We start from the raw sequence: 22,200 nt of genomic DNA, 5'->3' as shown, positions 1-22,200 counted from the left end.
CTAAAGTTATGTTACTGGTTTATACTCATTCATTCAAACATGTTCCTAGTAACCTGTTCCTCACTGGCTGCTTAACTTATAACCAACAATTAGACTGCACACACACACAGACACTTGATCATAGCCAAAGGCCAAGAAGAAAGGGCAAACCATGTTTGAGCATCAAGCCATAACTAAAGACAGATTTCGGTTTTTACAAATGTAAGTGATTGACTCTGTAGAGAGGAATTGGGAAGCTAGGAAATGAGGTAAGGAAGGGAATTTATTTTTTAACATATAACCATAGATATAAAAATGAATAAATTATAAAAGAAATTTTGTATTGTCAGTTTTTATTAAATGAATTCGTTTACTCAGATTTATATATAGTGATTTTGCCATGTGTGATCTGCAAGCACGTTTTTGGCCCAAACTTTCAGAAAAAAATTCTTTTAATTTTTTTAAATTTAATTTGTTAAATTTATTTATATTTAGAAACAAAATAGATGATCATATTCCAGGTTATTTTGCATACAGAGATCATTGTTGCTTACTGAAATTATTACACTTTTAACACATAAGCATAAATAAAAGAATTAAATGCACTTATATCGATATGGAATTAGCACTTCCCATTTATAATGTGCACTCTTATTTTTCCCTCCCTCAAAAATTTGGGCAAAAAAGTGTGCATTATACATAGCAATATATGGTAATATGTGTAGAGTGGGAAGAGATGTCACAATCACAAAACATACATACTTAATTATTCTGAATGCTATTTCCCAATGTGCTAGTAAGCACGCTTTGGCAAAAAAGTACAACTCATTATCTTTCTATAATGAGATCATACATCACACCTCCTACCGTCTTCCCAAAAAAACAAGGGGAAAAGCGTCTCATTTATGCACTTATAAGGTTATGGTGCCACTGATCAGAACATTCAAAAAATAATAATTTACTACAACCTTTGAAACCAAAAAGGAATAACAAAAATTCAGTGGGCACACCATGGGTGGGGTTCTCATTAATAAGGACACACAGTTTCCAATAGTCTCAACCAAAGAATTTTGCCCATCCATAGTAGACAGTGAAAGAACAATACCCACAGAGCCTAATATTTTCAGAACCAAGGAAAGATGAAGAAAAGCCTATGAAAAACAACAAAGCACATCCAGTTTTATTCAGTTTAAGATGACACTGCCCGAGAGTCTATCTATTTCTTGGGGCAGACACTGTATACCATGCATTAGGTAGGCGAGATCACCCCATTTTACGTCACAGAACAGGTTCCCGGACCAAGGCAACTCAGCAGAAACTGGCACCCAAACCGTGCTCCGACCCCTACACCTGCGTCCTCCCACTGGGACCTGGGCAAACCTAAGAGGGGCCGACTTTGGACCCTCCACCTGCTGATGCCCCGTGCCGGGCACCTGTGGTGTTGGAAAGGCAAACAATTCAACACAGAAAATAATCGGCCATACAGGCTGGCCCACAGGATGCTGCGTCCCTTTGTAAACCCTGTCTGTCTGGGGTGCGATGGAAACGGAGGAAGCTCATCAGGACCCCATCAACCTCGATACCTACCCGCCCCACATTGGATAATCTCCACTGCTCTGAAAGCACATACTTGGTTTAGAAAAAGGAAGTTTAAAATCCAATATTGTCTTCTAAGGTGGAAATGTTGATTAAACAGCTGCTGTTTTTCCTCCAACTGTTTTTGATGTGCAACTCCAAAACAAAACAACAACAAAAAAAGCTGGTCAACCTTGCAGAGACCCACAAAAAAAGCAGATGTGAGGAGGTGCTTACAGTGACAAGTCTATTTTTAGCTAGCTCTTTAAAATGCAGGTTCTGCAAGATCAAGCAGTAATTAAAAGAACTAAGAAGAGTGGACAGAGAAGAATTCCGGGCATTTCAGACACAGAAGATTCAAATTGGAAAAAATATGACTTACGAGGGGAACAGCAAAATGTGTACGTCTTCAACTAACATTTTTATTCTATAAATATTTTCTATGTGTTGTCTATCTGCAGATATTATGCTAACGGCAAGTAAAATCTATGCTTAAGATATTATCCTTACCCTAAAATAGTTTATTAACACTAAGTTTAAATGGTAGCTACTGGTTTTTAAAAAATGAACTTTAGTCTTATAACCTTTAAATCATTTGCATAAAGCTTTTCTTGGAGTAACTACATTTTCTTCCAATATGTTTTCAATTGGTACTATTTTTATTTGAAAGAACTTGGTCTCCTTTTTTTAGCATCAGGCTTCTGTCCTGAGGGAAATTAACACAATAAAGGATCTAAAATTGAAAAATCTCTTCCTCACCAAGCAGCATTTGTCACAAAATATTAATCTGAAAAAAGAAAAGGTTCTCCCTGGTTTATTGGAAAATATTCATATTTAGACAGATGGTCTAGTACGATCAATATCTGATTAATAAAATCTATAAAAGCTCTCAATTTTAAGAGGTAAAGCTCTCAGAAGCTATCCCCCAAGGAAAATTTGACGGTAAAGCGGTCATAACCAGACTCAAATAAGGTCCCTGGGTTACACTAACCCATTTGGAAAATATCAAGCCATCCTGAGACCTGTTTGTCAAAAATTGTTCTCGTCTTCCCCAAAAGACAGAGCTGAAAGGAACAGCTTTGCTGTCTGCTGCGTTCTGCCCTCTCTCAGGTGACGTGCAATGGAGAAGCAAGGCAGAAAGTTTCTGAGCAGAACATTGGAGACAGAAAATATGCTTCTTTCTTGGAACAAAGCATCCGGCAATAAAAGGAGAAAACCGTGAGACGAGAGTTAAGTTGAAGGAGGAGAAGGAGGAAGAGCGGGGGAAAGGGGCCTTGATAACATTAATAACCTCGGAGTTCACTTCATTACAATCTGCCTGAGAAAAACCCAGAAATTGACTGTTTCAAATAGATACCATGTAAATTCAAACCATTTGGCCCCATGGGGTTTAAAACAATACTCTGAATTCACCTATTTTAAAGCTGCAGTCTTGGGTACAAACAAAAAAAGGAAGCTGGTGTAGGCTGACCCAAGACTATCAGAAATAATGTCCAGTTTCGTCTCAGAGTAGCATCTTCAATATGGGCATAAAATTGGAGGCATGATTTTAAATTTCTAATCAAAGGTCCTAATGCTTTTATGAGCAATTTTAAATATTCCAAGAAGGTCAGAGATCCTGAACTAGAACAAACTAATTCTAACTAAGAACAGTCTAGCAAATTCTACTAATGTGTTTGAAATACAATTTATGTATTTGCCTCAAATATATTCAAAGCAAAATGTTTACTTAGGTAGACTGTTTTTTCCCCAAATCAGAATTTTCTGAAAATGCACTTTTATAAGGTAAATCTCAAACGTTATAGACTACTCTTATTTGTGCAATATAAGGTTAACATTAATAAAAAAGAAATCCCCGTGAAACTGAAGTCACATTACGTAACAGATGATTCACTGCAGTACAGTACATTTTCATTGGGATTAGGATTATATATATAAAGATTTGTTCCTTAGAATTCAGCAAGAAAACTATAACATAACTGAAAAAGCCACAAGCAAAGATATAACTATGAATCTGTAAGTTTTAGGTACTAAAACTTGGAACATTTTCTCATTGTATTTGATTATATGTGGAGTCCCAAAACAAACTTCCAGCCCATTAAAAAATACAAGTATAGCAATAATTTGATCTAAAACAAGCTAGATGTAAGCATTATTCAGTTACCAATAATTGTTGTCTTATAATTTACAAAGGCTTTCTGGAGACATTTCAGTGATCCGCTCCTCTTGTATAGGAGATTCAAGAACTCCTCACTACATTTACTCTGGACAAAACTCTCTCTAGCAGGTAGAAGCACTGAAAATCGTCCACCTGAGAAAAGCACCATAGCCGCACATGTAGGTTGGCTGTTGAGGCAGGCCACACGCAGCAGGCATGCCAAATCCCAGGCTGGGCGAAGTGTGTTTGCAAGTCTGGGCTTGCCAACCCAGCCCAGGCCAAGTACGGCAAGCTTTCTGGCCACCTGTCTCAGAACCCAGCTTTCTTAATGCAACTTGAAAATAAACTCAAGCCCTGAACAGGTATAGCTCAGCAGGCTGGAGCGCTGTCCCATGTATCAAAAGGTTTACAGGGTCAATTCACAGTCAGGGCACATACCTAGGTTACAGGTTTGAGACCCTGCCTGGCCATGTACAGGAGGTAAGCGATTGATGTTTCTCTCTCACATCAATGTTTCTCTCTTTCTCAAATCAATGAACATATGCTTGGGTAAGAACTAAAAAATAAAATAAAAATTACAGAAGAAAAAGAAAATAAACTCAAAATGCCACTACCTCTGTTTTCACTAAACACTAATATCTCTGTGTACTAAAGACAGTCCCACAACCATCTGCACTGGACCAAGTAAAGGCCACCATAAGACAATAGCTGCATTAAGTCATTGTGATACAGGCAGACCTGGCCAGGCAGACTGGCCAGATGCGGGGGTGAGGGAGGGGCCGCAGAAAGTGCCCAAGGCAGCACAGCAGCGCCATGCTGCCCCACTAATCGAGCTAGCACAGCACATAACAACAGATTCCCTGGCCCCTGGCAGAGACAGGGCAGGAGAAAGTCACTGTGCAGAGTTTTCACAAGGCTAGAGAGTGATGAACAAAGGGAAAAGCCCTCCTACCCGCTTCTGGTTCCCGATTGCAGGGGAAACCATAGGACACAGTGGCACTTGTACTATAGAGGTCAACATGGCAGCAGAGCGAGGTGCTGACCTGCCATTCTAGCCTGGGACAAGGACAGGATTGGCGGGGCAGCCTGACCCTGTGGAGTGTGCAGAATCTCCAGTGGGAAATTTAAACAGAGGGAAGACAGAGCCGTGAGCTTCTTCCTCTGGGATTCATAGTAAGGACATGGGGGCTGGAGCACTGGTAGAGCCAGTGGGCCCTGAAAGCCACGTGACTGAGCAGCGGGCACTGGGCCCTGTGACCAGCATGACAGAGCCCCTGCAGAGCCAGCCACAGCCTTTGGCGGTAACCCTGTGCCCCTGTGCAGGTACGAAACGGCAGTGGCTGCATGGCGATGCGGGCTGTGTGGGTCGACTCCAGGGAGAAGCCTGAAGCTAAATGCAACCAGGAACAAGCTAAGCCGCCTGGATGGTCATTCTGTAGCCACCTGTGGTTCCCAAGGAAGGTATTTTTAAATGGGAGAAGGAACTTCAGGAACAGCCTTGGACTGATCCGGCAGAAGGTGGTGGGGTTGTCTCTCTGGGTTTTCTGGAGGGAACAGGCTCTGAGGCAGAAGCCTGCCATTCCTCCAAATTGTGTCATTTTTGAATAGAGGACCTCTTTCCTTCTTCACCAAACCCCTGCCTCCAGAGTTTGCCTATGGATGGCGGCTGGCAGCAAACCCCACTTTCTGTTTGGTAACAATTGGACTATCAATAATCATCATGTCACTAACATGAGCTCTGAAAAGAATGTTCAAAACTCTCTTTCACAACACTGAGTCTCTCAAAAACCAACTTTCACAACAGCTCTACTGAGCAGCCTGAGCAGAAAGTCAGCCTCCCACCTCAAACTCAGAACATCACCACTGAATGCCTCTCAGGCCCACACTGATTCCCACCTCCTCCCCCTGCTGTTACCGGTACTGGTATTCTCAGTCAACACCTCCCATCTCATCGTTACCGAACGGCAGTAGGGCAGCCTCCATAACAGCTGTCAAACACAGCCTCTCTTTCCGTGCTCATGCCCCAGTCTAGTTCGAGCCTTCCACTCCTCCTCACTGGGCCACTGTCAAGGCCGCCTACGCCATGAACCCAGATCTAGTGCAGGTGACCCTACCAGACACACACATACTTCAGCACAGGGTTCAAAACCCTTCAACAGCTCCCTGTGACTTGCAGACCAAGTCCAAACTCGTTAGCATGATGCTCAAGTCCCTCCCAAATCTAGTCCCTTTACAAAGTCCCTGTGCTTTTCTTGGACTATTTTCACACTCAGCCCAAGAGATAGTCTAAGGTTTGTAAATATAAATGCCTCCGGGGCCTAGGCATCTAGCAAACAAAAAACAGATGACTCTAAGTACAGGGAGTGGTGGCAACTGCTGTTAAAGGCAAAGCTTGTAAGTTTTTAAAATAAAACCCACTGTGCTGGCTAAACACTCTAGACACTGTTCTGGTCACACTGAACCCCTCGAACACAAGCTGCTGCACATGTCCTGCCCCCTCCCCCATCACACTGGACCCTCTGCCTAGAGCCCCTGAATCTCTCCTCCCTCCAACTTACAGAAACTGGGGGGAATGGTTCAAAAGACATCTGGCACTGCGCCTTCCCATATACCCCAGCATAAGGTACACCCCCGACTCCTTAAGCTTGACAGGCACACGGTGTACTTGGTGCCCATTTTAATGCCTGGTCCATTGTGTTGTTTACATTCTCTCTATTAGTTACTTCTAAAAGTGGCTAACACTTCGAGGCATGAGTTCCTTTGTGCCAGGCACTTACATACATAATACACTAAATCACCATACTCTGGTAGACACTATGGTCTGCACTTTATGACGGATGAAACCACAGATTACAGAGCTAAGGTAAACTGCTCAAAGTCACACCGTTGTTAAGGGGTAGATTCAGGGTTAAAACCTAGGTCGCCAGCTTCNACAGAAACTGGGGGGAATGGTTCAAAAGACATCTGGCACTGCGCCTTCCCATATACCCCAGCATAAGGTACACCCCCCACTCCTTAAGCTTGACAGGCACACGGTGTACTTGGTGCCCATTTTAATGCCTGGTCCATTGTGTTGTTTACATCCTCTCTATTAGTTACTTCTAAAAGTGGCTAACACTTTGAGGCTCGAGTTCCTTTGTGCCAGGCACTTACGTACGTAATACACTAAATCACCATACTCTGGTAGACACTATGGTCTGCACTTTATGAAGGATGAAACCACAGATTACAGAGCTAAGGTAAACTGCTCAAAGTCACACCGTTGTTAAGGGGTAGATTCAGGGTTAAAACCTAGGTCGCCAGCTTCAAAGCCTTTGCCTTTTACCCTAGATGTGCGCTGCCACCCTCGGGCACCTAGGTGCACCCTTGGGCACATTCCAATCTCCTTCATAGGACTGCAACCTCTATGAAGGCCAGTGACCAGGACTTACTCAATTCTGCTTCAGAGACCTAAAGAACACCTTATCTACTGATCAGATAAATAATATCCCCATTTCCTATAGACTGTCTTTCCCTAGATTAAGCCTCAGAACGAGAAAAACTAGGCAAGTATAAATACCATCAGTACACATATAGTACCCCAGGTGACCAACACCCATGTCAAGGAATACGACACCACCAGCTCCTCCACAGCCGCACGTGTCTCTTCCTGATCACAGCCTCGTGACTATTAGAGGTGTTCAATCACTCGACTGATTTCTACGGCATTTAACTCCTTGCATCTTTTCTTCTTAGAATATGTACTATTTATTTCTAAACAGTAACTTTTTCTACCTTCTTCTGCTAAATGAACTTGTGATTTCATTCACCCATGCTATTGAGTCAAGTTGCGATTTGTATTTTATTGCCTTATTAGTATCCCATTGGTGAATATATCATGATTTTTCCATTTTATGGATGATGGTGGGCATTTGGGTCATTCCTAGTTCTTCCTATCATGAACAACACCACAGCGAATATTCTTCTACACATCTGGTGCCCATGCGCACACGTCACAAAACAGACCCAGGAGTACAGGTGCTGGGTCCTAGACAGTGAGTATCTCTCCAGCCCCATAAGGCAATAACAAAGCGTTTGCAGGATGGTTGTAACCATTTCCATGCTGGGAGTAGTGCGTGAGGATTCTCTCATAAAGTCTTGTGCTGTATGTCCTCTTTCCTAATTACTAATGGGGTTGTGTACTTTTTCATGTTTATTGACCATCTGGCTATCTACTTACATGAAGAGCTTATTGAAGTCCCTTGCCATTTTCCTTCAGGGTTGTCTGTTTTCCTTACGGATTTGTAGTTCTATGTGAGTTATATGTGTCGCAAATATCTTCCCCCACTCTGGTTTGTCCCTGCATTTTCTTTACACAATTTCCTATGATACATCTATGGTTCTCTTTCTAGACAACACTCCATATTCGTATCTCTAGACCAGGCTTCTGTAGAGAGAATCTCTGTCCAGCTACTTATTTATCTTCATTTGGATGTCTAAGTAGCTCAACTAAACTTCTGACCGTCTCACTCCAAGTCTGCTCCATGCTTGCTGTCTTTCCCATCTTTAGTAATTCTTCCAGTTGCAGAAGCCAATATTTCTAAGTCTTCTTTGATCCTGTCTTGCTCACACCCATTTCTGATCCATCCTCAAATCCCATAGGATATTCCTTTAAATGCATTCTCAGTCTACGGTCACCATCGTCACTACCACCATCCTAGAACAATCTACCCAATATCTCTTGGCCTGGGTTACACAAGAGCCTCTAAAAGAGCCCCTTGCTTCTCCCTCCCCGCCCCCACTCTATAATCTATTCTCAACATAGCAATCAAACCAAGATCAAGTCATTACTTTGCTCAAAATCCCCTGATGGCCCCCATCTTACAGTGAAAGCCAAAGTCCTGACCAAAACTCGAAAGGCTCTACGTGATCCGCACGCTGACCTTCGAACCCGCAGACCCACTACCTCCCAATCTCCCCTCTCACTCCCCTACCCCGGACTCCACTCCGGTTACACTGGCCTCTCTGCTGCTCCTCCAATATAGCGGGCACAAGGCCACCTCAAGGCATTGGCAATTTCTCATTGTCTCTGGCTTCACCGCTCTTCCCTCAGAAATCCACATGACTAGCTTCCTCTTCTCCAAGATCCTGCTGCTATTACCTCACTGTCTAACTTAAAATTTCAACAGCCCCTTACCTGTCTTTACAGCGTTCTGGTTTTTTTTTTCTTTTTTTCTGTAGCACTTAATATATTCTCATGGTGTTTGAAGCTATCTTTTAAGTTTTCACATTCAACTGGTTATTAACTACAACATACATTTTATGGGGAAAAAAACACAATTATTTACCTGGAGGTTCTTTAAGATTTTCGTCTTACCTAATCATAAATGAGGGGCAGTCTTAATACCCCTTTCCAATCTTTATATCTTTTTTCTTGCCTTTCTATACTAAAACAGTGATGAATGGAAGTAAATACAGCAGGTATCATAGTCTTGTTCTTGATTTTAAAGGGAAAGTTGTTAAATTGTCATAATTAAACACAACGTTCGGTACCTTTTTGAAGACACTAATAAAGTTAAGTTCTTGGTTCTCTGTGATTTATCATGAATTGTTGTATTTTATGAAGTCCCTTTTCTCCATCTATAAATATGATCACATTTTTCTTTTAATTCTGTGAAATGGCAAATTACACTTACTAACTTTCCATTGTCAAAACAACCTTGTATTCCTTGTATAAATGCAGTCTGGTCCAAGGTGTTACCCTTTTAATATACCTCTGCATTCATTTTCCTCATATCTAAGATTTTTGCTCATGATTGATATTCCCTGTAACTTGCCTTTCTTGAACTGTACTTCAGTTTAACCTTATGGTTATGTTAGCCTTAAAATAAGTTGAAAAGCATCTTTTTTTAAACTTTAGAGTTTACAGAAGATTGGAATTATTTCTCTCTTGAATGTTTGGTACGAGTCTTAATTGAAGCCATTTAAGTATGAAAGTCTTTTTCTTAGTCTGCTGATCAATGACTTAATTTCTCTTGTAGCTTAGAAAATTCGTGCTCCCTATTTCTTCCTCATTTAGTTGGAGAAAGTTATGTTTCTCTAGGAATTTTGTCTGTTTCACCTGAAACCTCAAATGTACGACTATATACTTATTCGTAACTTCCCCACTTATCCTTTATCATTTGGATGTTTGTAAGATAAGTTGTGATGTTTCCAGTTTCCTAACAAAGATTTCAAACTTGGCTCTTATTTCTTTGAATGTAGTGAGCATGGTAGTTGATGTGTGATAAATCAAATATGTAAAGTCCACTTCTGTTGTGTTCTTTCTACTGGTTTACCATTCATGAAATCTCCTATTTCCCTCTGCCTGGCTCTCCTTTCGTACTGTATTAGAAAATGTATTTCAAAGTTTAATTGAAGGAGAAACTCATGGCCTAAGATGATGGTATCTTCCTCCAGAAAGTTCCATTCTCTTTTGTCAGTTTGGATCTATCTTAATCCCAACCAAAGCTGCCGGTTCTCTAGTTTGCCCAGATGACGCAAAACTGGAGTGCTCTCATCCAGAAGGTGTGGCTCTTCACGAATGCAGCCTGAAGTGGAGATCGTGATCCACCACCATCTCCACCTCGGGCCAGCCCCGGGATCGGACGCCTGCAACACCCAGCCCCGCACAACTACCAGAAGCACCACTTGAGTTCTCGGCCATTTCTTAAAGAATAGCAAATGCTCCCAGGACAAAAGCTGCCCTTAGTGCTGGGGTCTTCTCGCTCAATTCCCATCCTCTCTGGAATTTCAGCCCAATGGGTTCTTCCTATCTTGTTAGTTATTGGACACTTTTAATAAAAATTTAAAAGCATTTTGTTTAGCTTTTCTTCATCTTTAGTGAGGTCTGTCTGAATTACCTAGTCTGTCACTTTCCAGAGAGGAAGACACACATAACTTTTCAAGGGAGTGAAATAGCTAGGTCCTTCCAGAAAACTAATTACCCTTTAAATGTTATTTCCTTGTCAGCGCTGTCAACACCAAGGACTGGAGTCAAGCCCTCACTTCTAAGCAGATGGCCCCGAGAGAACATCAGACTTCCCATCCACTCAGAATACCTAGAAGGGCTAAGTTTGAGTTTCCTGGATTTCTAACAGGAAATGATGCTGCTTAAAGCAGTAATACCTTTAGAGAAATCTGGTTAGGAAGAAGGTTAGAAAAGGATGCTCCACACAGGTAAGATAAAGAGGTCCTGCAGGCCCAGCAGTCGGCCTACTGCACTAGAAACCTACTTCATCAAAACTAGCAGTCTTCTTCTTTTAGCAGAGAGTGCTTAGCCCAAAGCACAATTCACTCTAAGCTGAGACATTATTATAAATTAAAGTTAAAAGCCTCTCCTTTCTTATCCAGTTTATGAATAAAGAAGGAAAAGAACGGTTAAGACTGCCATAGGGCGTAACTGTATTCTAAGGTAATTACTGGGCTGGCTGTAGTTCATAGTTTGAAAATAAAAAGGACCCTACACCAAAAATGTAAAACAGTGCAACATTTAGAAGTGCAGAGCTTCAAAAACATTTGAAAAGCGTTTCCAGGGATTGATACAAAAGTATCCTTCCATAACCAAGATTTCCCTTTTCAACTAGAAATAAGATGCTCACCTCTACTCTGATAAATAAATCAACCTCTGAGACCCAGCTTCATCTAATTATTTTTACTTTCTTTTTATTTTTACTGTTAATTTCTCCCTACCTGTATTTGCTCACATTTTTGTCAGGAAGTCAGCATAAGAAGCTTCCAAGCCCTTACTCGTGCCCTTATGGTTCATCAAATCTAACCACAACGGCCACAGAGACACACACACTTTGAAAGAAACTCAAATGATAACATAAGACTAAAGGAGTGCATCAATGCTACTGTATTTTCTAATCATTATGCACCTCATATTGGACTGAGAGATTCTGGGCATGCAACTAGGAAATTTCCAGTTTCTAGTTTGCCCTTTAATGGTTGCAGCATTTAAAATGCACTAAAAACATCCCAGGAGCTCGTGGCAGATGTATCGTGAATGAAATGCAAAAGCTCTCTTTCCATGAAAAGAAACAAGGGACAGACAAAGCTGAGGGTCAGCTAATTTGGAATGAAAAACATTAACAAACACACACACACACACACACACACACACACACACACACACAAACTCTGCCCCAACTGTTCTGCAAGCTTTAGGTGGTACCAGTTTTTTTCTGACCAGCTCTAATAGCTCTGAGAAACTAAAAGCCAAGCAGTCCACTGGTCTGCACCTTAACAAAGAATCTATTTCAAGTTTCTCCTCCCCTGCCATTGGGAGAACCAATTCATCTGAATGGATGCAATGGCAGTCTTAGCCCAGGTGCCCCTGAAATTAACAAATGGTGTTACATACATTTGTATCTCTATAATACAAGTTTACTGCCTGCACAAACAAAAATCACTTCATTGCCATCTCAATGACCTAGGTAACCTGGAGGGGAAAAGAGCCTCGGATTCTGGGGCGCATGATTGGGGAGAACGGTAACGAGAGTCTCTGCTCACTTCTTACATCTGCAGACACATGCCCACTCCCCAGAGACACAGCCTTTCTGGGGTTGGGGAAGCACCTGCTCCCGAAGACCAGATTCATTAAGATGGTACTGGAAGGAGAAACTACTCCCGAACTGAGGGGAGGAGAGGGAGAAGGCAAATGCCGTTTGGTAAGCCTCTGTCCAGGTGAATGGGCAGACTTGGAGATCTGTTAAAATCCTTCCTCCCAGGTTTTATTCCTGTGCTAACAGAGATGAAAGAATAATGCACTGCATGATATCACCCTGAACTGCTGCTAGGCTATAGATCATTCAGTAGAGGCAGCTTCGGCAGTGGTTTCTGGCCACAACTTCCTTCTTTTCCGCTATTTATCATCTTTCCATAGATGCTAAGAAACTTCAACCACTTTAATTCCAGGAGGCATTTTAACCTCAGGGACCCAGCTAATAAGAGTAAGAATAAGCCATGCCATTTAACGACTGATCCAGAAAACTTTTATTCTTAAGTACTTTCAATACTCAATAAGAATGGGCACTCCCCTAATAAGGATATGGGTATCATAATTTCTATTAAAGCTATAGTGGCATTTTCTGAGGACCAGATCCAATTTCAAATGCAAATCATAATTACAGTACTACAAACCTATTTATTGTTTTAAGGTTTGAAATTTCAAAGTCAGATTAGATTGAAAAGAATCAGAGATAATATGTAATACTCAGTATTCTTCTTATCTCAATCCTGTTCCAGGGTATTCAAAAAGGGAAAAGTATTCATTAACTTTTGGCAGTGAGGTGGTTCAGAAGACTGTAGGCAACGATTGAACAGTTTCTTTTCCCAAAGAGCAGGAAGTGAACTTGACATATCAGGCTTACATAAAAGCTAGTGAGAAAATCCACAATTGCTAAAACCATTATTCATCTCAGCAATGACAGGTCTTCCAGCCAGCAATGGTAAATGGTGGTTAACCGTTAGCCGGGGGAATTAGAAATTTGAAAAAAAAATTGTTGAAGCCAATGGAGTGAATCATATCAAGAATGACAAGACAGTTAAGCTAATTATCAGAGCGCTCTGTGTATCCCAGTTATAAACAATTTGGGCAGTCTAGAATCTTCTATCACCTGCAAATGAGTCTGCCTCTGTAGGGAGCTTCAATGCATTGCTGTTCATGACGAACAGATGCAACTGTAATACAGGACTTGGAGTTCTCAAAGGCAGGGACACAGAAGGAGGTTTCAAAAGGTAAGTATAAAGCAAGCATCAGAACTTTAAATATCTTCTTCAGAAAATAAGATAGGTGGCCCCCCTTTTTCTGCAATTTTGCTCTCCATAGTTTCAGTTACCTACAGTCGTTTGTGGTCCAAAAATATTAAGAGGAGAATTCGAGAAATAAACAATTTCTAAGTTTTAAATTGTGTACCGTTCTGAGTAGCGCGACGAAATCTTGCACCATCCCGCCAGTACATGAATCATCCCTTTGTGCAGAGTATCAACACTATACAGGCGCACAACCCATTCGTCACTTAGTACCATCTTGGTTATCAAATTGACTATCTCGAAACCACAGTGCTTGTGTTCAAGTAACACTGATTTTCCTTAATAATGGCCCCAAAGCACAAGAGTAGTGATGCTGGTAATTCAGACATGCCAAAGAGAAGCTGCAAAATGCTTCCTTTAAGTGAAAAGGTGTGTCTGTGCAGAAAAAAAAGCACAGAACATATTGTATATATCCATATACATAATACTACCTGCAGTTTCAGGCACCCAGTAGGGTCTCAGAATGTATTTCTTGTGGACAAGGGAAAACTACTGCATTTTGTAATTGTGAAAGAAATTCATGTTGTTTTTACAAAATTGGAAGAAAAAGGGCACAAGAAAATTAACCTAACTTGGAAGTTTGGTACCCAAATATAATTATAGTTAACATTTGGAGTATAGTCATTCAGATTTTTCAAAAATATGTATTTGACATATACATAGCACTGTGTGAATTTAAAGTGTATTACATATTGATTGATACATTTATACACTGTAATATGACTGTGATTATAGTGAGAGTTAGCACCTCCATCACATCACAGAATTATCATTTCTTTTCTTGTGGTGGGAATCACTGTGGTGTGAAGTCCCTTCACAAGTTTGATTATAACTTAACACTGTTGTCCACCTTCAATGTACTGTTCATTAGACTTTGTTATTTAACATGCACGTTATATATGAAATTCTGAAGAGTTTGCTCACACAGCATTTCTTACAAATTTTAATTACAAATTATGATTTAAAAAAATAAAAAAAAAATTTTTAATTATGATTAAACTACAACTTCTTGTCAAGGCATTCTGGGGCAGAATTTAGTTCTGATCAGGCTTATGCTGAGTTTACCAAAAAGTATAAGGAAGTTCTTCATCAGACAACTTCTCACCAGTCAGGTCATCAATCCCAGTCGAAGCTCAGAAGGATAGAGATTTTTCAGACAAGAATTTTTACAAAACGAAGATATAATTTTGTACCTACTTATCAGATACATGCAAAAGCAAGACAGAGAAAACCGCATGTTCTCTGTGTGTGTTTGTGTTTATTTCAGTGCACATTAACATATTGGGAGGGGTTTAAGCTATCTCCCAAACTTGATCTTCCAGAAGGGCCAAGAGATCTCCTCTCATTTCACTTGAAGAAGCTGGATTCGATTTATAAAGGTGTTAGATACCAGCTCATTCAGCAAATGGGAAGGAAGATGTCTCCTCCACAGCAATAAGCTCGTTTTGTTCTCAGGCCCAAAGAATTCCTTTGAAATGCACATAAAAGCAATGTCCAATCAGTCTGAGAGACAACAGCTGAAGTATAATGACAAAACCAAAACCGTTCAATAAGCTGCCTCTCAGTGGCCTTCGAGTGAAAAATGCTAAACACGCTCATGGTGAGCAGGTCAATTCACTCGTTTTTTCATCAGTGACACCTGCAGTAGGCTTCTCTTAGCAGGCTTTTCACAACAAAGTCCTGTCCAGAAGCAAACATCCTAGAGAGCCCGATTAAAGTAATTACACAGTTCAAAAAGTCTACTGGTACCAATTACTCTAAAAGTCTTCCAGATGGAGATCAGTCCTTCCACGATGGTGGCAGAAAATGTGAGTCCTTCCATGAAGGACTTGGTTGAATGGAGGAAATACACACTGAGGAGCCCGGGGGGACGAATTACGTAGGCCCTCAGCCTTTCCTCCCTGTGGTATCTGAGATCTCTCCCACTGGCCCACAACAGAAGAGGGCTTCTTGGGTATTTACCACAAAATGGCATGTAGTGATACCTGATGTTTAAAGTGAGAGATCACCTATCATGCCACAGAACAGACATAGCTCTAAAGGGACCTCAAAACCGCACCCCTGCCACCCATCTCCATTCGAAAGTCTAAGAACCAGGAGTGGGAAATGACAAGTTATTAATGTGCACAGAGTTTGTCTGAAAAAGTTCTGGGGATGCATAGTACGATGGTTACATAACAGTGTGAATGTATTTAATGTCACTGTAGTACACCTTCAGAAAATGACTGAAGTGGAACATTTTGTTTATTTTACTACATATGTACCTCCTCAGCATCAAGCGAGGATTCATGAGAGATTATCTCAGAAACATGCTGACCACTCATTTGTCCAAATACTATGAATTAGATCACTAACAAGCTACAGACCCATCCAGAGTTCCCTAAACACCAGAGTCACACCTCCATATCCTACCTTTTGTTTTGAATGAGGGCAAACATCAGACCAGCACTACACTGTCCAGAAAGCACCCATCCACGTACTATGAAAAACAGACACATTCCCTGAAGATACAAGACACAGGAAACATTGTACACAGGACAATGGTGCCTCAATCCCCTTCAAAGCAGGCACCTTGGGATCTCACACAGTTCTCCCTGGAGGGAGGGACTGTGATAGACAACACCTTCCCAATCCAAAAATGCAGTTAACACAGTCTTGACCTTGCTATGACTTTGTCACGCCTTCTTTGGGCGTGGAGAACCAAGCAAGTTCCTTTGGGAGGACCAAGCCTTCGTTTCCAGATCACAGCCATAGACCCACCATTCACCTCTGGTTATGACCCTGAAGAAATCTGGTTCGTCGGTAGCGGTCTGAATCAAGTCATTAGCAACTACAGCACAATGGTCCTTTGGCTATGGCAGCAGGAGCCACAGAACGAATTTTGCCACGACACATTCCATACCAAGATTCTGCAAAATCTCAGACCTAGTATGTTTTGGAATCCCCAGATCAGCTGCTAATTCTTGCACTATCGGTTGCCCAGCTTTGTTGACTAGAGCCGGTACAGGGTCAACTTTCTCAGCTGTTCTGCTTGTTGCACGCCTTTCAGAACCTGGGTCACTTTCAACAGATTCTCAACCAGCTTTGAAGCATTTGTGCCACCCTTTTATTTGTGTTCCAATCACTGCATTGTCCCCAAAAGCTTTCTGAATCATCCAAATAATTTCCACAGAGGAATATTCAAGCTTTAACGCAAAATATGATGCAGGTTAGTTGCTCTATTCACACAGTCATTTTGAATGTGACTGCCACACAGTACACATGTTCTCTCAATGGCATCTACTGCCCCCACTAACACAGTGAAGTTGTCACTGTTCACACATGTGCATTCCAGCCCACTCTCCTTGGCAGCCAGATTACATAATGTCACACAAATTGGTCTTGTTATATTAACAATTAACGATGGCTGAACTTTTTCCAGACAAACTTTGTATTACTTTTGGCAAAAAGAACTTAGTGTGTTGTTCAGTTTATATATTAGTTTCTTTAGAAAGATCCAATGCGTCTCAAAAAATTTTATTTTTGATATATGAAACACTTTTTCTTCTGACCAAGTAAAACTATTTTTTAGACATATGAACTATAAAAAAAGAATCACTATATTTCTCCATGTTATGAATTCATAGGATGCTCAGAGCTGAAACTTTAAGTTCAAACTTTATGTCAAGTAGATTACTATAACTAACTCCCCATTCTGTTACACACAGCTCTTAATGTTTTCACTCCTAGTTAGCATCTTATTTTAATGTCTTTGGAAAGTAGGTGGGGCATGATAAGTGAATGAAAGGCTGATTGTAAACTCACACTGAAGAAGCACTTACAATGAAGATGCGTCTTTACAGAGGAAAGGAGCCTGATCTGGCCAGGTTTTGACAGCTTTATAATGTACTTTGGTCAAACAGCCCAAATATTAACAGCCAGGAAAGTTGAAAAAATGTTTCTTACAATGTTCAAATTTAGGCCACCTGATTGATTACACACCAAATCAGAACAAAAAAGCGTAATTGCATCCCTTTAGTTCTAGAAGCAACAGGGAGAATAAGTCATTTAATGCTGCCGAGGTGAGATATACCCGAAGGCCAATCTAACCTTCTCCCTCATTTTTTCTCAAGATGAGAAGGCACATGAATAGACAAAAAGTGTCCATGCAGAAATTCTGCCATAAATCTCTACAAATGCCTGGGTACCTCTATTCCTCCAATTTGGCCGCTGCCACATAAATCTAATCTTTCTGCAAGATTATAACAGTGTATTTATTCAGTAACCAGGCAGAAAAATGGGAATAAAACAAGGGCTGAGGAAAAGTTGCCCAGGCCACTACATCGTCTTAACACTAAAGTTTCTATACCAAAGTTTCTAGTCTTATACAATAATCTATGTTGGATGGATAAAAAAAGGATTTAGGAAGTTTTTTTAAGAGCCTTGAATATCTTTTTATTATAACCTCACTAAAATACATACGTCAACCAAATTAAGGAAGGAAATTGTTAGTGACGCCAGTGAATGGAAAACACGAGCGTGTTGCTTCTACGTTTCATGGCCTTGGGACAAAAGGAGCATAATGGTCCTCCAGTGACAGTGTCATCTCTGCTCACTGTTCTGAACGAGCTGTGTTAAACAGTAAAAACTCAATATTCTACTTATTCTTGGGTCCATACTAAGTAACCCAGAAAATGTCTGCCCCACATAAATTTTAGTTTTGTACTTCCCTAGTAAACTTTTGGTGGGGGAGGGGCGGGGGACAGAGCCTTTGAATTAAAATGATCAAACCTTCGTACATGTTTTGTGTGGTGGCTTTTACATACTATTGGAGATTAACACTGAGTTTTAATAAACATCTGATATCTGTTCAGCAACATATTAGTCAGCCATTTGAACACAACAGATTGTGTGTAATTTTAACCACAGATTGTGACTATCTTTTCTTTTTGTCCCCTAAAGGGACATCTTACTTTATATCCTCCTATTTTAGCACCAAAGACCCACTTCTGACTGCCAAAACTGTTCATGCCTTCATTACAGATTCAACATAAAAGGAGAAAGAAACTTCCCATTACTCCCAAAACACTGCACATTGCATTCACGCCCAGGCGAAGGCCTCCGGGTCCTCAGAATTTCCTGAAATGCTGGATGAAACGTCTTACATTCCCTAAGCAGGTGAGCCACGAACCACAGCCTTGGCATCACACACACTGCTGCCATCTTTACCCTGTCCTTTTAATCTCCAAAGAACATTAGCTACAACCTCCTCAGCAGATGTTTCAAGCAAAAGGCTCTATCAGAGTCATTTTTCCCTACAAAGGACAACAACAGGCAGAGAGAGAAGGCGAGAGGGGAGAAGAGAGAATTTACCTGCATCAATTTTCTGGAGAGTTCATTAGTGAGGAACTCTTCTTCCTTCTCATAATTTACAGCAAGGGTTTCTTTCTCCTTCTGCAATGCCTGAATTTTCTTGAATAACGTGTTACTGATGAATTCTTCTTCCTGCTCAGCCCTGGCTTGCTGTTTTAAAAAAAATTATAAGGGAACAAACAAACAAACACAAAAAAACCACATGTTAAGGAAACAGGAAATGTACTAATTGAAATATAGTTCTTATTTCCAGAGAGAACACCCATTTTAATTAGAGCTCTATTTTTAACTGAGAACCAACATACCTAAGAAGCACAAAACAGAGGAACTCGGCAGCAATCCTATCACCCCAAGGGCCTCCCAGGACTACCTACGGTCCCTCTTCTTAAAGCAGCATTTCGACGAAATTAACAAAGACTGTTTTTGCAGTTTTTAGAAGCAATCCCAAGTCAATCAATCACCAGAATATAGAGACAGTTCCTTATCATATGGCAAATAAGTCCAACTCTGAGGTACGTGCATCGATTCACAGCTCTATAAGTCACTGTATCTCAAAAGTTCATACAGCAGGTCCTCACATGATGTCATTTTGTTCAAGATCATTTCGTCATCATGTTGATGAGATACGTCGGAACTTGACTCTTGTTTATATCAATTACACTGTTGGGCGGCAGTTCCAAGAACCTATCCACAATGTTAACCGAGTACTTATGGTAATTAAAATATCTAGGCAAAGAATTGCAACTCACTGAAAGTAAAATTACATCACCTCTACAGAAAGGGTTAGCACATATCACTTAAAAAGCACTACAAATACACATGGCTTTATTTACACGTTCACTGGAAGAATATAAACCAATAGCTGAAAAATATTTTGCAAAGTAGTAGGAATCCAGGGGGTAAAGGCTAAGGGTGGACACAAGGAGTTTCATTCTTTACTTCATATATTTCCCTACTGGGAATTTTTTGGAGGTGTGGGAGAGAAAGGTCAGGCATTACTGAATTTTTAAACAATTTTCATGTATTGATTTTAATGAGTGGAAAGGACGGAAGAGGGTGAGGAAGGGAAACATCAACTGGTTGTTCCACTTATTTATGCATTTATCGACTGCTTCTCGTACGTGCCCCAGCTGGAGACGGAACCAGCAACCTTGGCGTATTGGGACGCTCTAACCAACTGAGTCGCCTGCCTAGGGCCAGGCATTACTGAATTTTAAAAGCAGATTAAAAGGGGGCCAGGCATAATTCAATGGAGTTGAAAATATTCTTCTGTAGATCCTCTCCTTCTATGGAATGTTTGAACAGAATGAACAGAAAAACTGACCATCCTTGAAGCAAATTAATGTTTTCAGAAAGAATGTACTCGTTGCAAATGGAGCCAACTGTATTCGTAGCCCTTTTTAAACCTCAACATTTTGATGCATTAATCCCCAATAATGAACTCCTGTTTCATCTGCCAAGTCAAGGGAGAGAAAGCAATTCCAAGCCTGGTCCAGCACCTGTCACTTAGAATAACAGGAGAGCCAGAGGGCAAGACTCAAAAGGGCTCCTGCATTAAGCAATTACCACCTTTTACTGTAAAAAGTCTGACAACCACTCACGACTCTGGTGGTTTAGAGTTCTGTACAAATTCACCAGATGCCCCAGCACCCACACCGGAACAGGCATGTGGGATGGATGGGGGTCCATCATTCTGGGGGTCCATCACTCCCGCTCTCCATCACAGAGGCCGGGACGAGGCACGTCTGTCCCAGGAACTGCCTGCCATGCCATCCCACAGAAAGAGCCACATGCAGTGAGCACTTAGACCGAAACACACAGTTCCATAAAAAGTGGAAACCTTGGGAGAAGCTGCCGCACTCCATTTCTCTAAGAAACTATTTGGGATAGTCCAGGAGAGCCAAGCAATTAGGAACACATCACAGCTAATAAGTCTGCATCACCAGCCAAGAGCATCCAGTGTGCGATCCCCACACCCCCAGTGGCTCCCTCACACACGTCGTTTTGTGTCAGCACTTCTCAGTGTCTGTTCTGTCCACTACGATCAAGGGAAACCACTGAGGCTTGGCGCTTCCCCTCCCCCTTTAAATTAATCCCCATTTATCTTCAAAACTCATAGACTTCAAGATCTCACACAAGCGCAATGGGCAGCAATCCGAAGAATGTAAAGCATATCTGACTCATACATCCAAGCCCACAATCTGTTCACGCTCCCCGTTTTTCCGATTTTGACTGACAAAGTCCTATATGATTTGAATGCTGCTTTTTCTAAAGTTACATAACAAAGAGGTAGAGAGGACATGTAATGCTTTTGTCGATGATTCCACATTTAGAATTCAAAAGGCTATTTACTGTAAATTAGTTTCATTAGTAAGTCAGACTCAACTTTTTGCAAGTTACTACCAGACATTCAACATTGTAGACTGGTAAATTTAATCACAAGCTGTAAGAGAGAACCAGGTCCATGGGCTCAGCTAACCAACCACACCCCCCCCCGCCCCGCCCCTTCGCGCAGGGGCCTGGGGTGTCTAGAAGCGAGAAGTGGAAAGTAAGAGGTTAGGCCCTAAGAGCTTGTTCATGTAGCTTCTACCCACTTCCCCTTTCATCTAACCATTAAGTCACAGGGACAACAGATTTCAATGTAATACAAAACAGAATATTCGATACAAAGCAGACTAGTGGGTGGGGGCAGGAGAGAATGGGGAATGACTGCTAATGATACAGTTTCTTCTTAGGGTGATGAAAATTTTTGGAATTAGTGCTGAGTTTATAAAACCCTGTGAGTATACCAAAACCCACTGAACTGTACACTTTAAAAGGGTTTAGGAATTATATCTCTAGTAAGGAAAAGAATTCTGATAAGTAACTGAGTCAGTATTTCACAGAACACCAGGTTTCCTATGTAATCCTTCCCAGTGTTATAAAGCAACAAAAGACCCAAATGGCCCTCGTAGTAAACCCCACCAAGACTGACTTCCTAACCTAGCTGTAGTTTCAGCCACTCCCAGGAATGGAATTTTAAAACTATCAGTCAGACTTTCCTGGTCTGGGCTTAGTGGGGTATTCTGCCCGACAAACCCCACTGCCTTCGGGGAGCTGACCGCGCCGGAAACAATCCATTTTTGTTCAACTTCCTTGTGTCGCCCTCTTTCTGCCTATAAACACCTTCCATTCTGTACAACTCCTCACGGCACCTTTTTCTTTACTAGATGGCTGCTGCCCAATTCATGAGTCGTTCAATTGGCCAATTAGATCTTGGGGCTGACTTGAACTTTTGTTCTTTATTACCAGGCAAAGTGGCA

The 22,200-nt window shown here is 41.2% G+C and overlaps 1 protein-coding gene across 2 annotated transcripts in view; it reads right to left on the bottom strand.

Annotated features, from left to right (window-relative positions):
• Positions 1-22,200, bottom strand: part of CCDC6 (coiled-coil domain containing 6) — a 107,310-nt gene that overhangs the window by 37,457 nt on the left and 47,653 nt on the right. The window contains exon 2 of one of the 2 annotated variants that reach the window (XM_037062737.1): positions 18,899-19,048. The exons of the other annotated variant lie outside the window; for it this stretch is intronic. Within the exon in view, the coding sequence (XP_036918632.1) occupies positions 18,899-19,048 (150 nt within the window). The remainder of the gene's footprint in view (positions 1-18,898; positions 19,049-22,200) is intronic. 2 annotated transcript variants of the gene reach the window in all.

The sequence above is a fragment of the Sturnira hondurensis genome, unplaced genomic scaffold (genome assembly GCF_014824575.4).
Source record: "Sturnira hondurensis isolate 20B ecotype Veracruz unplaced genomic scaffold, ASM1482457v3 Scaffold0014302, whole genome shotgun sequence".
Lineage (NCBI taxonomy): Eukaryota > Metazoa > Chordata > Mammalia > Chiroptera > Phyllostomidae > Sturnira > Sturnira hondurensis.
This window is presented reverse-complemented; position numbering and strand designations above follow the sequence as displayed.